We start from the raw sequence: 16,107 nt of genomic DNA, 5'->3' as shown, positions 1-16,107 counted from the left end.
TGCATTTCGCCACTCCATTCTGGGCAGTGGAAATCCCAAGGTTCTCTACCACAGTGACATAAAAGTCCTATTTAAATGTATCTTCCTCTCATACCTCACCCGCCTTGAGATGACATTTAGGGGAAAACAATATTTTAATTTTGCTTTGTTGAGCAAAGCTTAACAGAAAAATTAACACAGTTTTGGGTACAATATCAACTTGATTATGTATCAGGACATATTTGAAATATTCAATAATATTACAGAATCCAGTGAACATTTATTATGTGTTTTATATGTAACAGTCCCTATGCCAGGTCTTCCAGAAAAATCAAAGGTGAGAAAGTATTACTCTTTCTGTGTATTCACGGCTGTCCTGGAACTCACTCCGAAAACCAGGCTGAAATGGAACTCATCCATCCACCTGCCTCTTAAAGGCACCATGGCCCAAAATGAGAGAGTATTACTTTTAGAGAGCTATTAGCTCACAACTGAGCTCAAAATACACATTAGCTACAGCATAAGACTAGGCATGAAACTTGTTATCTGCTGCTACCCACTCCCATCCAACATGCATAAAGAGGTTTCCTGACTGGGGTGACAGAGAAGGCTTCATCTGACTGGGAATTAAACACAGACAAATATTTGGAGACACACAAATGAAAGAGACAAGCCATGTCAAGTCAGGAGAAGTAGGAAGAATATATTTCTGCAACAAAATAACAATAGCAGGGGTAGATCAGATACTCCATGGGACTGTAGTGGACTGAATCTAGGTGGACTAGGGGAGGGCACAGTTGCAGCCCAAGAAACCTTCTGAGAGTGTGCGCTTCTTTCCACTGATGATGGGAGGCCTCGGGAAGATCCTTGACTGTGAGTGGAAAAGTGGGCTTGGAAGACTGCTACACATGAACTCACAGAGACTGTAACAGCATGCATAGGGCCCAGACACGTTCAAACCAACGTCTGACAAAGTGCAGGTGAGGTAGACACAAAATATTCACAAAGGTGGACTCCATGTTTTCTTGTTTTGGGTTTGGTTTTATTCATTGTGTGTGTGTCTGTGTGTGTGTGTGTGTGTGTGTGTGTGTGTGTGTGTGTGTGTGTGAGAGAGAGAGAGAGAGAGAGAGAGAGAGAGAGAGAGAGAGAGAGAGAGAGAGAGAGAGAGAGAGAGGAGCGCGAGAGAGCTTTTGCTTTATTTTGTTGTTGGTTTACTGTGTTTGGTTTGGTTTTCATTTTGTTTTTGTTTTGAGAGAAAGAGAAAGAACATAAAATGGGACGGGGAGGAGGGTAGGGAAGATCTGGGGGTAGGTGGGAAAAGGGAAAAGAGTATGATCAACTATAGCATATAGAAATCAATACATTATTTAAAAAAGAAAATACATATATGGACACAAAAAGAAAGAAAAACTGCTCTCACAATACCTACATGCACAAGTGTACAGAAGGACTTGATAAAGAACTAATGGAAACATCATTATATGTTGAACACATATACTGTAGCACACAGGAGGCTATCCTTAAAGATAACTTGTCCCCTGGCTTCCTATTCCTTGGTTCACTTCCCCCATCTTTTCCTCTCTCGTCTACTTGTGCCTCTACATCCTTAGACAACATTCCACCCCACTAGCCAGGTTGCATGGCACTTCTCTCCTTCGTCAGGCATCAATCCGCTCACAACTAGTTGGGTCTCTCTAGAGCCTTCCAGAGCTTTCTTTCTGAATATGGGAAGAAGATGAGGGGAACTCTTGCTTGCATTTGTGCTCATAGGACAGCCTGGGGCATAACCTCCTCCATTAGACAAGCAGCCCCTACCAGGAGCCTTGCCACAGTGACCCTCTAGGTTTCTGGATTTTTTGGGTTTTTGTTTGTTTTATTATTTTTTTTTTTAGAAAAGAAAACAAACAAATAAGAACTCAGGGGTTAGTTTGTCTCCAGTGGACTTTTCTGACTGTGAAGGCCTGACTCCACAGGACTGAAGGAAGTCATGGAGGACACACAGGTGGAGTCTTTTGCTTATTCCTCTCACGCTTTTGTGTCCTAACTGTGTTATCAGTGTATCACGTCAAAAAGAATTGGAGACAAATACCTCTTAGCATTCCAAAGAGCATGCTGCCCTCCAGGCTCTCTCAGTATTGCAACTGTGTGTTATAGAATCCATGGTTCCTCTCCACTCTTCTCACCCTGCCCCTTACCCTGAATTCCTCCAGCACATGGGCTTCCCTTTCCCCCAGCATCTCACTTTTCTATACCTGCCATTTCAGCCATGTACCCTCTTTTTTGCTCTCTCAATTCTTGGTCCCCTCTCTTGGCCTTCTCTTCTCTTTGTTCTCTTGCTCTCCTCACACCCATTCCCCTGCACAGTTAAGTTCTGTCTACCAGTCCTGTTTAGTCTACTACTTTCTCTCCCTGCTCTGAACTCTTCCAGGTACCTCTGACTACTCTCTCTCATATCTACACTAAAAAACAAAACAAAACAAAACAAAAAACAATAAACAAACAAAAAAAAACTTCTCAACCATACCTTGGAGTGGCCATGTTCTCATTTTATACTAAGTAAATACCATTCTCAACAGAGAATTTGCCTTGGTCAAGGCTTCAGAATAGGGAAGTAGTTATGCTAAAATCAGAAAGGCGAAAGAGCCAAGCAGAGCGAGAACACCCCTATGACACTCAGAGGAAGCAGCAAAAAGCCCAGCAAAATTTCAAGTTCCTCCTTTGGGGAAAAGAGAAGTTGACCTCGGTAGTTTCTCCTGAAAGTTACTTACCTTGTCCTGCAGCTTGCAGCATTCTGGACACGCATCATCTGGGATAGAACTCTCTGCCTTGGAGATCTTTTCTCTTGAATCTTATCCCATCCATTGCTTCTTCTTGGCCAAAATACAAATGAGCACCAGGTGTTTGGAGTCCTTTCAGCCAAATCCTAGATACAAAGGAACAAATAGTAGTTAGCCCTACTGAGTTCTGTCAAATGTCAGGGTCATGAGAAACACACACACACACACACACACACACACACACACACACACACACAACCATGTGATTACTATTTTAAACCTTGAGTGTTGAGCGGGTGGCTTATTTTAAGTACAGATAGCTGGACATGGAGGTACTTTTGCAAGGGCAATGAAAATGCACAAGGACATATACACTAATAATCAAAATATTGACAGCAGTTTTGTACGAAAGAATGAAGTGGTTAACTCAGCATCAAGATGACACATATTCTTCTTGCTGTTTACATGGCAATTTCTTCAGTCTTGCCTGGGCTATCGTGCCTCTGCAATAGAAGCCTCTGGATAAAATAAATGCAGAGAAAGGTTTGGTCAGGCCACAGTTGTTTTTCTTTTGTATTTGTCTTGCTGGGGACTGAACCCAGGCAAGCATGCTGGCCAGCTGCCTGATTGCTATGATAAATACCAGACCCTAGGCCAAAGGACTTTTTAAATATGGAAACACTGGCAAACATTTTTCCATTGCCACTATGTCCCGAATCAGACTGCCCCACTTAACTCACCATGGATATAGTTCGGAGCTTCAGAATGGTTGCATGGCCTCAACGTAGGACCACCTTGTTTGTAATTCAGGAATTATCTCTCTATTTGAATGCAATCGAGTGACCTCTTCTAATTATTCCATTCAGTAGATCCTTGGGCTATGTATAATATACTATAGTTTGTTTTTTATGGACTGAAAACTATTTGTAGGTTGAATTTTTTTAAAGTGGGAGTGGTGTTTTTGTGGGGGTTTTGTGTGTGTGTGTGTGTTTTATTTTAATATATAGTATACAACACTGTCCTGGTACATTTTTTTCACTTACATTTATGGAGTGATAGAATAAATATCTGGTTTTCAGTTTCTACCTATTATGGCTGACCTGCTCAGAGTGTATTAGTAGAGATTCTATTTGATTCAAAATTCTACATATAGGCCTAGGAGGGAATGAGGACCCATGGCCACAGACTGCAGTGGTAGTGCATGGCATTTTCCTTGTCTTCAGGTGTGCTTCTGGGTCAGCTCCTTTCCTCTTCCCACACTTCCTCCTGGGTGCTACTCTGCCCTGTCCTAGACCTTTTGTACTGTATCAATAAATAAACTTCCTTTTCTCCCTTCTTTCCTTCCTTTCTTTTCTTTCTTCCTCCTCCTCCTCCTCTTCCTCCTCCTCCTTCTCCTCCTCCTCCTCCTCTTCCTCCTCCTCCTCCTCCTCCTCCTCCTCCTCCTTCTTCTTCTTCTTCTTCTTCTTCTTCTTCTTTTTATGGTGGTAGTGGTGAGGATTTTTCATTTTCTCTTTCATCTAGGCTTAAAATGTAATTGTTTAGAAATGCTCCAAAATAAATTAACTGAAGCCATAAAAATTTTAAAAAGTTTTAAGTGCATCTCCTTTTTGGACAAATATTTTAGAAATATAAAATCTAAATATAGATGGACCTAGCTTTGAAGGAAGTATATTTCAGTTAGTCAACAGAGATCAACCATGATTTAGGCAATAGATGAATTGAGAAGAAGATATAGGAAAGGTACCCTTGACCATGGAAGACTACTGATTTGTTTTGTTTTGTTTGATATAGGGTTTTTCTGTGTAGCCTTGGCTGCTCTGGACTCACTTTGTAGACCAGGCTGGCCCCAAACTCAGAGAGATCGGCCTGCCTCTGCCTCCCTGGGTGCTGGGATGTGTGCTGCCACATTCTTCGATTATTTTGTCTGAAATTCTGATCATCATCGGATTGTGAGAGAGGGAAAAACAAGCCTCCTATCATTTTGGTGGTCTTTAGGATGCTCAAATCTGATTAGAGGCCAGAAAAAAATTTTCCCATAGCCTTGTGGTTCTGTGAGCTAACAGAAATAGTCATAGAGGGCTTTTGCATGGAAAATTTTAGAGAACAGTAGTGGCCCTATATGTGTGAACTGTCTTCTCTAAATGGATAATCAAAACAGAAGATTCTCTGTCAAGTAGATGTGAGGAGATTAGCTGAGAGAGGTGCTGTGAGAGGAGATGGGGAGGGAGCCAGAAGAAACCGGCAAGCTGCAAGAGAGTAAGCGAGAACTGACCCTTGTGAAGAAGAAAGAAAAGCATGAGATGTAGGGTTGGACAGCTCTCAGGAAGTGGGTTAATACACTCTGCATGTTGTGGAAAGTTGTATAACCAGTTTCCTGCCTAAGGACACTGGCTTTCTAGGAGTGTGTCTTCACAGTCCTGCCTGGCTGTCACTGGATAGGAACAATGTGTTGGACCTGTGGATCTGGTTTTAAACCTACCACCAACTTTGCACTAGAGATCAGCTGGGGGTTTGAATCAATGACCCTTGTGTGTTTCCATGACCACTGCAAGCCTGTACTTCCTAGCACTCTATGCAGCCTCCCTGCCTTCTTTCTCAGCTCTATAGTAGTGAATCATAAATACAAGTCGCAATGGCTTTCTCTTCTGTGTTTGTAGTTGCTCTTAAGATGCTGATTCAAGAATCAAAATTGCTCCATGTATGAAGGAGGCGGGAAACACGTATTTGATGTTTCCAAGGATATGAATTGTTCTATTTCTCCACCACTGGCCCTTCAGTGTGAAGGCATCCCCATATCCATGCATTCAACAGCCGCCTTCACTGTTATGTACTTAGGTGAGAAGATTTAAGCTCCAATCCAAAGTCTGCAATGTTGCCTTAGCCACTAATTTCACCATCTCTACCAAGCTTCTCTCAGAGTTGTTATCAAAGCTCAATAAAATGATAGGTTCACTCTTAACTCCTGAAGTTCTGCACTCACTGGAGCAGGGGCTGACGTAGAAACCAAATCATCACTTGCCCATTTATGAAAATGAAGAGGAGTATCACAAAGCACCTACATCTCACCAGATGCGGAGACAGGCACAGCGTTTAGGTCATCACCTTTAGCTCCACCTCAGCCCTCTAAAGTCAGTCTAGATGGCTTCCTTTTACAGAGCTCAGGCCACAGCCACAGTAAACAGGAAGAAGGATTTGTCTAAAACTGAGACCCAGCATTGTGACTCTAAGGTCAGTACTCCTAATTTCTCCCCTGATTTCTGACCTAGATTCAGGATAACGTATGCGATTTAAGAGTATGTATTAAGGACTGAAGAGGTGGCTCAGAAGTTCAGAGCACTTGCTGCTGTAGCTACAGGGGATTCCCAGTTCAGGTCCCAGCACCCACACCAGGCTGCCTGTCACTCACATTCTTAGGGATCCAATACCCACTTCTGGCTTCATGCATGTGGTACATACACATAAACTCCAGCAGAGACATAAAAATAAATAAATACTTAAAAAAGAATATGTACTAAGTTGGGCTTAAGGCCAGATTGTTTTCTATCAGAAATTGCAAATATGAAAGGAGCTAATTTTTTTTCTCCTTTCAGCTTAGTGTATCTGTATCTCAAGTGTAGTCTTGCTGGAGGGACTCTGAAGGACCTCCAGTTCCCAGCAACTTAAGAAGACCTTATTTCTCCACATCGTCTCATTTTTTTTTTTTACTTTTAAACTGAATTATAAGAGGAAGAGGAAGTGGTGTTGCTATGAAACATTTTTTCTCCTTCACGGTTTGAACTTTGGCTTTCACACGCAGCCCACACACAGAAGTGACGAGAAGGAAGGACACTGTGACATGATGCAAACAGAAATTCCAGCAGCCTCCAGATATGATTATGGGTCCCTCCCCTGCCGAGCCTCGTCTTTGTATTATTTGCCTGCTCGGCCTCCAGGTGGAGAGCTCCAGTCAGCTATGCCAGGGAAGATGACTGACTATGAGTTCACATATACCCATGCTCTGGCGGAGGACTATCTGCAGCACGTCTTGCAGGTACCCACCTTGGAACCAGCTCCAAGCAGAACATCCAGAGTGCTACAAAGAGTTGCTCTCTCAGTTCAAAAAGAAGTCGAAACGAATCTGAAGCCATACTTGGATGGTTTTCACGTGGGGTCCATAGATGCTGCCAGAGCAATATTCAATCAAGTGATGGAAAAAGAATTTGAAGATGGCATCATTAACTGGGGAAGGATTGTAACTATATTTGCCTTTGGGGGTGTTCTCCTCAAAAAACTTCCACAAGAGCAGATTGGCCTGGAAGTGGATGCCTACAAGCAAGTTTCCCGTTTTGTGGCTGAATTCATAATGAATAACACAGGAGAATGGATACGTCAGAACGGAGGCTGGGTACGTGTGATGACATTCTTTCTGTGTTTCTCTACTGCAAAACAGGAATGGAGAGTAATTAGTAATAATTAAAACAAACAAGAATATACCAGCTAAAGGGCTTCAGTCTATTTGTAGATCTTATTTTTATATGCTTTTATTTAAAAGTAAATAAAGCAAACCCCCCGGCCCCTACTGGGTCATTCCAGTAGACTCTACAAGTTTACAGTTGGCGAGCATTTGCCTCTCCAGCTTTTACTCCAGCTATGTGAATTACAGTTACGAGGTCTGGGTCTAAGAACAGTAACTTTTTTTTTTCTGCATCTTCAGAATCAGTCTCAAGTGCCTGCCTTTTGCTATGATTCTCAGGGCAATGGAGAACTAGCACAGAAAGATCTGGAATTAGATGTTGTGATGTGTACTTCATTGTGTTGTAATACTCAAAAGTCAGCTTGCACAGTTGTGTACAACCATTACTTACACATTGACTTTTCCCACTTTCTAATACTCAAATTATGGGCTGTTCCAATTTCAGGATAAAAATAAACAATATACTGCATCATGGAAAGGAACCATTTTAAAGCATATTCAAATATAAAAATTCACTTTTTAATTAGTATCTCAAAACACCTAGACTACACAGAGAACTGTTGGAGCTCGGAAGCCCTCCCTAGCTTGATTTAGATGCTTCACTTTGTGTCCAAATGTGCTTAATACTAAGTTAAAAACCATTTATATCTTCAGGTAGTCTCTCTCCAGTTTCCATCCCCAGATTTTATCTCTCCCAAGCAATGTCCACTGTTATCATTTTATATAGAGAGCTTGCTTGTTGAACATCCCCAAAGAAAATACTTGTAGCATCCCGGCCCCCATTTGGATATAAGACTCATTATTTTGCCCTGGCTAGACTCCAACTCCCAGAGTATAATGGTTTTAGCATCCTGAGCCTTCTACATATCTGGGGCTCTGGATGCATACTATCATGTGTGGTTAATTAGACTCCCCAGCAACCCTCTGCCAGCAGGGATCAAACGTAGAGGCTAATGCATCTGAGCACATCTTCTATCACTGTACTATACCCTCAGCCTCATGATAGTCTTTTTGAAAAAGATTTTATAGATTAGTATCTGGGCTAGACGTGGAAGTGCAAATTTGTAATTCTAGAACTGAGGAAACAAAGTTAAGAGGACTAAAATTTAAGGAGGTCATCTTCAAGTATATAGCAAATCAGTAGAAGGCCAGCACTGGTCACATGAAGGCTTGTTTCATCCCCTCACCCCACATAGTACATAGACTTATTCTATAACTGTTTTTCCAACCCAGTATGCTTAAGGTAACATTTTAAAGAATTCTTCATGGTCTGCGGAAGTAGATCAATTGTGGCACCCGTGCTCTATGAACAAGACCCCAATTCAATCCCTAGCACCATAAATAAATAAAAACTAAAAGAGTTCATAGTATGTTTTGCTGTGTGTACATGCTGTTGCAGAGTGGATCTCTCCCAGCTGGTGTATACTTATCTGGTTTATTTCCAGAGCTCTCTGTCACAAGCAATGAATCATTGAGTGCATTGTGTAGGTATGTTTTCTCCTGTGTGTAATAGCTACATTTTCTAGGGTCGATATTTGCTTGTAGAGTTATTTGCTTATGGTATATATCCTATTTGAAACATTATAATCCTGCCAGATGCGTGTTAGAGTACCCAGGACTCTCTTGGTACAAGTGGACTAACATGTACTAACTACTATTCTATTACAGTCTCTCCACTGACTTTATCTTTCCCTTGGTTACTAGTACCAATTGAGTCCTCTTCATACTGAGCACATGCACATGTTTACTGACTAATTCTTACTGGAAGAACTGCCTGCTTTTATTTTTGCCCAGTTTTTCAACTGTTTTATTAGCTTGCAGGAATTCTTTGAAGAATCTGAATACGAAGTATGTTTGAAGGTGGCAGATTTCTTTTAGTTGGCTTATCATCTTCTAAGACTCCAGATGCCCTCACCAATTACAAGTGTTTAAAGGCTTGACGCCATCTTGAACACTGACTTCGTTCCATTTCTGTTTTGTTGGAACTCTGCTTGCTTAGTGCTGTCTTGCTGTAAGACAGTTCCCCCCTGTTCAACTGCTTTCAACTACCTGTAGCTCTTCTTTCTACCTTGGCCTGGTTTGGGTCTAGGTGAAGCATGTCAGATGTTGGTTGTTTCTTCTGGTTGGCGGTGGGAAGGACTCAGGAAAATCTCTGCTGTACTGTCTACCCCTTAAGTGAAGGCAAGGCTCTTATAGCATAGAGGCCACAAATTAGTCTGTAGAGAATAGCCTTACACACTCTATCTACAGGTTTACACTACAGTCCCATGTCTAGCACAGCATGAGGAAAACACAGAATATATATTACTAAAGAATATAACTCCTTCATAACACATTGTGTGAAATTTTGAATTCCATGAATGAAGGGTGTGGAATGGTTTCTTAGAATTTCTAGAAATGTGTTTACCATCTAGGAGTCATAGAGATATTAGCATGTATACAGTAGGAAAAATCAGCCTTAATCAACATTTCATCTCTGTCTCTGTCTCTCTGTGTCTCATCCATCCATCCCTCCCTCCCTCCCTCCCTCCCTCCCTCCCTCCCTCCCTCCCTCTCTCTCTCTCTCTCTCTCTCTCTCTCTCTCTCTCTCTCTCTCTCTCTCTCTCACACACACACACACACACACCCTTCATAAAGCCCCTATGTAGGTTCTCAGCTCTTTTACACATGGGAGCCTATGTTATAGGTATTATAGAAGCATGTTTTAAGATTGTTTTAAAACAATCTCAATACTGTATTCCAGCTAACAGAAACTACTTATTTTGCTAATAGCAAATAATGCTATAGTGAGCCAGTACACACAGGCATACAAACTGATAGCTTTTCTTCCCACAGTGTATTTGACAAATCTGTTCCTATGAATGAATTTACTTTGAATGGTCCATTTTGTAGAAAACAAACAGGACACATGTCTGTGTGGTCAGGTGGCCCAGTAAGAAGGGGAAATGAGTCTTTTACAACTTTTGCCTTTTTACTTTTCTGAAAGGGAAACCTCTAAAATGAGCATAAAACATGCAATCCATGGTCTCGTTATACTTGAAATATGCCTGGACACTCTACAAGGACACTGAGATCAAGATGTGTACAGAGCACAGCTTAGATTTGAGGAGCATCAACTCCAACTCAAACAAGGTTGGGTTTATTCCAGGGCTCCGTGTTTACCATCGTGTGAGTGGAACAACTTACACAACTTCCCTGTACTTTGTTTCCTCATCTGTGAAAATAGACCTTATCGCAACCTGTCTGCTGGGGCTGGCATGAGGGTCACATGAGTTACTTATACACAAAGCATCCAGAGTGATTCCTACAAATGAGCAGTCAGTACAAAATCAAGACTATTGTTATTTCTATTAAATAATAACACAAATACTGCCTAGCTTCCACTTAGTAAATATAAGTATATTTCAACTCCAAGAGTTGTATGGTGCATTTCAGTTAAGATTTTAGTCATCATGGACCTCAGGGGAGCTGAAGGGAAAACCGTGAGATTGGTGCATAAATAATAGGATGCACAATCTCATTCCTTCTTCTTTTTCAAAATCAGTTTGAACCCTTCCTCCTTCCCTCCCCATCCCTCTCCTCCTTTTTCTTCCATTCCTTCCCTTTCCTCCCTCTCCTCCTTCCTCTGTTCTCTCCTTCTTTTCCATATCCCCTTTAGTATTAAACCTGTCATCTGTTTTTTTTTTCATCCTCTACATCTACTATTATTTTCTCCAGTCTCCTCTACCAGTTTGAAGGGCCTGGTTGGACTCAAACTGTATGGTAGAGATTTCATGTGATTTTGAGGGGGGTTATCAGCAGCATTTGGGAGGAAAACATAGCCCATAAGGCCACTAAAGTACACTTTGGTTGCAAAGGCTAGAGGAGCAATGCTTGAGCACAGGGGAACTTCAAGGCCAAGTGTGGATAATATAATAAGACCCCATCTCTAAAACAAAGACCGTGCTTAAGAAGAAACTCAGTGTCTCATCCCCCTTAGACACTATGCTTTAGTTTGATTCAAGTGACTTTCCTACTTTCCTACTCCTTAATGAAGCACTTTCCTGTGTCCAAGTTTGTGGAATAAAGAAGAATTCTTGGTCACTAGCTACACATGGGGGTGTCTATGTCTACTATATACATCACTGCATTTTTCATGCTTAGCATAGGGCCTATTGCACGAACCTGACATGTAGATATTGCTCTCAGGAACTACATTGAAATCTGAGGTTTGAATTCTGAATTTTCCTGCTTATTTGAGACATGACATAGGAGTTACCCCAAGATTCAGATTTTCTATGTAATATGTATAACAGCATAATATAGCATAATGTAATAATATAGTATACACATAATAAAATGAAGACATTAATACCTATAATCAAAGAACTAGAAAGCTTTCTCATAAAAATACTTTGTAAATATGTAAATGGAATTATGTAAATACGGGATTACATGGGAAGTTCCAAAATGTAATATATAGTTTTAAGAATTACTCTTAATACAAAAAGAGAACTCCCCTTTAGAAGTAAAGATACATCGATTTGGTCCCTTCCAAGTAACCAGAATGGGAAGAGTTGTAAGAGTTAAGCTAAGAGGTCCTCTCTTCTTGTTTTTCTTCCTTCCCACCTTCTTGCTCTAAATAATGGTGTGGCTAGTTTGATGACAAAGTGAATGGGCAAAGTGGATACACAGAGATGTACAGATGATAGATTGACTATCCATCTCAGCAAAGGCATTGCTAAAGGTATAAATAGCCAGGGTATGTCAATGCTAAGCAAAGGATCCACTACTGAACTATAGCCCCAGACTACAAAAACAAACTCTTGAATGAATAATTGAACAAATAATCTCTAAGGAAGTGTTTGTGTATCTGCTTATATCTTTTTTAAAAATTCAGAGGTTTTAATTTTCTTTGGATTAGTGTCACAGTAGGTGTCAGTCTGCTTTGTAAGGCTATAATAGCAAATCACACAGTAAATTATAAGAAGAAGTAAGATGTTTAGGGAGTCTGTGAGAGCCACCAATATCCAAGGGTACCAGCACTAAAGGGCTGCATCCAGTAAGAGCCTTCTTGCTGAAATATGGTAGAAAGACCCAGGAAGTGAGGTAGGAAGGCATGGCTGGAGGAAAGAAAGTGCTTTATTTGCTGTTAATTTAAAGTGTTTCCTCATATACTTATCAGTGATTTTTTTTTTATTTCTCTCTTTTTAAAGATGTACTTATTTAGTATTTGTACAGTGTTCTGCCTACATGTATGCCTACATGCCAGAAGAGGGTACCAGATCTCATTATAGATGGTTGTGAGCCTCCATGTGGATAGTGGGAATTGAACTCAGGACCTTTGGAAGAACAGCCAGTGCTCTTAACCTCTGAGCCATCTCTCCACCCCACTTACTAGTGATTTAAGTTTCAATGAACTTCTCTTTTCAAGTATTAAGGACTGATTATCTATCTATCTATCTATCTATTTATCTATCAATCTATCTATCTATCTGTGTGTGTGTGTGTGTGTGTGTGTATCAACTATTTTTATTTTTATCTTCATTTAGCTTTTTCTTTTACTTTATTTTAGAAGTTGAACATATATAGAATCTTAGCACGTTAACTGCGCAGACAATGAGCAGCTCTCCTGGTAACAAAAGATGGTTTTATAGGCTCTCGGTGTATATATCTGGTAGAAGATTATAACTGTTCTTCGAAGGGGAACAAGAAATGTCTACATAGTCTGGGACTGTGGGGAATCCACGAGAATGTAAGGGGAGGAGAAGAGGAAGCAGGGCAGTGAGCAATGCCTTCTCTGTGCTGGGACATAACGTCACGTGCCCCACAGCTGGCCCTGCACACAGCTCGCAGACACGTTCTTGGTCAATTATTCACATGGGAAATTCCCCTGACTGGTGGCTGCCTGGTTTGCTGATTTCACAGTTAATTCATTTCAAGACCTGCAGAGATTACCAGTGTCTTCTGACTCTCAAGGAGCTATACCTGGTACACTTTTTCTGTATTAGTCCCATTATAGATTACGGTCTGAACATTTGGAGACATTGTAACCCTGGAACTTGTCAAAACACAGAGCAAATGTTTGCTAGCTAAACATAAAAAGACATCAGGGGTGATGATACTGAGAACGTGCAAGCACAGTCCAGGGATATAGCTCAGTGGTAGAGTCCTTACTTAGCATGCTTGGGGTCTTGGGGTCTATCCTCAGCACTGCCTGAACCAGGCGTGATGAGACATGGCTGTAATCCCAGGGCCGGGAGGTAGAGATGGAGACCCAGAGGTTCAAGGTCAGCTCTGGCTACTTGGTGAGTGCTAGGCTGGCTGGCCTGGGCTACATTTGTTCCTGTCTCAAAACAACAAAGTAAATAAAATGTATGTTTTAAACAATTTTACAGTCTTTTTTGTGTTTGTTTTGAAATATATGGAATGAAGAGGAGTGTAATGTTTCATCCCAATCTGGGTCCAGGCAAAGAATTGTTATCTTTTATTAATTTTCGGCAGAGTGTCTTGCTGCGTAGCCCGGATTGGCTTGGAACTCACTGTAGGTCAGTCAAAGATTGCTTACTGTAATTCCCCTGTCTCTATCTAACAAGTGCCAAGAACACAGTGTGTGCCACCACACACAGTGAGTTCTGATGTCTTAGCTAACTTTGCCCCCTTGAACCTCAGTGTACTCATTAGATAAAATAAAGAGAGCGTGAGGGTGAAAGTAATTTCCAATGAAGATGCAATATTATATAGATTCCAAGTTTTAAAAAATATTGTTACAGTGTGTTACAGTTCACTGGATTGTGTGTATGTGTGTGTGCGCACACATGCACGTGTGTTCTGCGCACACATGCACATGTGTTCTAAGTCTTGAAGCCAAGAATTAATATACATGAGACAAGCACTTCTACCGGCCTTGATTTTCCTAGTTAAAAGGAAAGGCTCAAAAGGCTAGTCTCAAAAAGTGGAAAAAATAGTAGAAATAATCAAAATTTTCTTAGGCTCAAGTTCATTGGTTAAATTTGGATTTACTATAAGTCCTTATAATTCTCAGTACAATACAGTTTATAAGTATAACTATAAATGCATTTTCAATGCTAGTCAATTGAAAGATAAAGAGAAAAAAAAGAGAGAACCATTTCCATAGAGCTTATAGCCAATGAGCAAGTCTAGTTTGAGGGAAGATTTTGAATATCTGATAAGCAAAATAAAATACACTATCTCAATAATGATTTCATACTGTCTACACACTGAAAGACTATATACTAAATATACATAGACTTATATATGTTTTCAAATTATTTTACATTTTTTAAACTTCTTGTGGTGGTTTTAATAAGAATGGCCCCAAAGGCACATGTATTTGAATGCTTAGTCACCAGGAAGTGGCCGAATTCTAAAGGATTAAAAGGAATAGGAGGTGTGGCCTTTTTGGAGGAAGTTATCAGTGGTGGTGGACTTTGAGGTTTCAAAAGCCCATGCCAAAGGGCTGGAGAGATGGCTCAGTGGTTAAGAGCACTGTCTGCTCTTCCAGAGGTCCTGAGTTCAATTCCCAGCAACCACATGGTGGCTCACAACCATCTATAATGTGATATGATACCCTCCTCTGGCCTTCAGGTGTACATGCAGGCAGAGCACTGTATACATAATAATAAATAAATCTTTAAAAACAAAAACAAAAGCCCATGCCAAGACCAGAGAGTGTCTTTCTCTGTCTCTGTCTCTCTCTCTCTCTGTGTCTGTGTCTCTGTCTCTCGCAGACCAGTATGCAGCTGTTAGTAACTACTGCTGCAGCACCTGCCACATTCTGCCATGTTCACTGCCGTGATGATAATGGACTAATAAGCCTCTGAAACTGTAAGCAAGCTTCCAGTTAAGTGCTTCCTTTTATAAGAGCTACCTTGGTCTTGGTGTCTCTTCACAGGAATAGAAGATTGACTAAGACACTTCTTAATGTGCTGCTGAAAAAAAAAAACCTAAGACTAAAATATGTAGCTCAAACTATATTTCTATTGGACAGAGTTTGTCAAGAAGTTTAGCCTTGGAGTGGAGAGCAACGCTGAGACAGTAATGACCACAAACAGTGACAGGAGAGGGAAGATGCTCACTGACTTTTAAATGTTCAATTTTTCTCACAGGAGGATGGCTTCATAAAGAAGTTTGAACCAAAGTCTGGATGGCTGACTTTTCTGGAAATGACAGGGCAGATCTGGGAAATGCTCTTTCTCCTCAAGCAACACTACTGACCAGAGAGAAGCCTGGCTCCTGTCAGCATGGTCACCAGCACTTAGCGCTTCTATTTGCAAGCAAATAACTTGAATGACGGAACTGCGCTGTCCAGAGTTGCTCATATTTTGTTCCCACATTAATGAATAAATTACTGATATTTGTTTCTGTACGTCTTTCTTGTTTTAAGCTTTTGAGTCTGCCTGGAATCTCAACATCACTCAGTACAGGGGACGGAGAGTGAAATAAGGACTGATGATGACCTGGAGGGGCAGTATCTTTTCTACTTCTACCAGGAGTTAGAGACTCTTTCATAAAGGTGTCCCAGTTATCTGCTAGCCTGTGTCACCAGGCTGAACCATATGGGGGCTAAAATCTACCTCCTATCCTTTTCCTAGGTCCATCCTTTTTATATATCCACAGAGCCCCTGGCTGCTCACAGTCTCTCACTGATGTCCTGTCTTCAGCCTTTTACTCTCTGACCTCTCAGTTGAGGTTCATGGACAGTACAGTGTTGGGGCTCAGAAATGATACCCTACAAGGAAATCTTCAAATGATTTTTCTCTCAGTCCTTCTCTTGCCTTCTTTTCTCTCACTTCCCATTTTCCCCCAGGGCAATACACAAAAAGTGGAATTCCCTTTCCCCAAGTCAAGTCATAGTCAACAGATCATATATGATCAGCTTGCCTTTCTAATAGTCAG

At 41.0% G+C, this 16,107-nt stretch overlaps 2 protein-coding genes across 2 annotated transcripts in view; one reads left to right on the top strand and one right to left on the bottom strand.

The window, feature by feature from the left end:
- LOC311580809 (uncharacterized protein) overlaps positions 1-2,898 on the bottom strand; it is a gene marked incomplete at its 3' end in the record, with an annotated part of 87,487 nt that extends 84,589 nt beyond the window's left edge. The window contains exon 1 of the mRNA XM_084752521.1: positions 2,748-2,898. Within this exon, the coding sequence (XP_084608647.1) occupies positions 2,748-2,769 (22 nt within the window). The 5' untranslated portion in view covers positions 2,770-2,898. The remainder of the gene's footprint in view (positions 1-2,747) is intronic.
- A 3,641-nt stretch (positions 2,899-6,539) lies between these two features.
- On the top strand, positions 6,540-15,577 carry BCL2A1 (BCL2 related protein A1). The gene is made up of 2 exons (XM_084753439.1): positions 6,540-7,140; positions 15,318-15,577. Exons 1-2 carry the CDS (start codon positions 6,592-6,594, stop codon positions 15,423-15,425), a joined length of 657 nt encoding a protein of 218 aa, XP_084609565.1. The 5' UTR covers positions 6,540-6,591; the 3' UTR covers positions 15,426-15,577.
- The last annotated feature ends 530 nt before the right edge of the window (positions 15,578-16,107 follow it).

This window comes from Acomys minous (genome assembly GCF_964271855.1).
Source record: "Acomys minous genome assembly, chromosome: 13".
Lineage (NCBI taxonomy): Eukaryota > Metazoa > Chordata > Mammalia > Rodentia > Muridae > Acomys > Acomys minous.
Note: the sequence above shows the minus strand (reverse complement) of the source record. Positions and strands in the feature narration are given on the sequence as shown.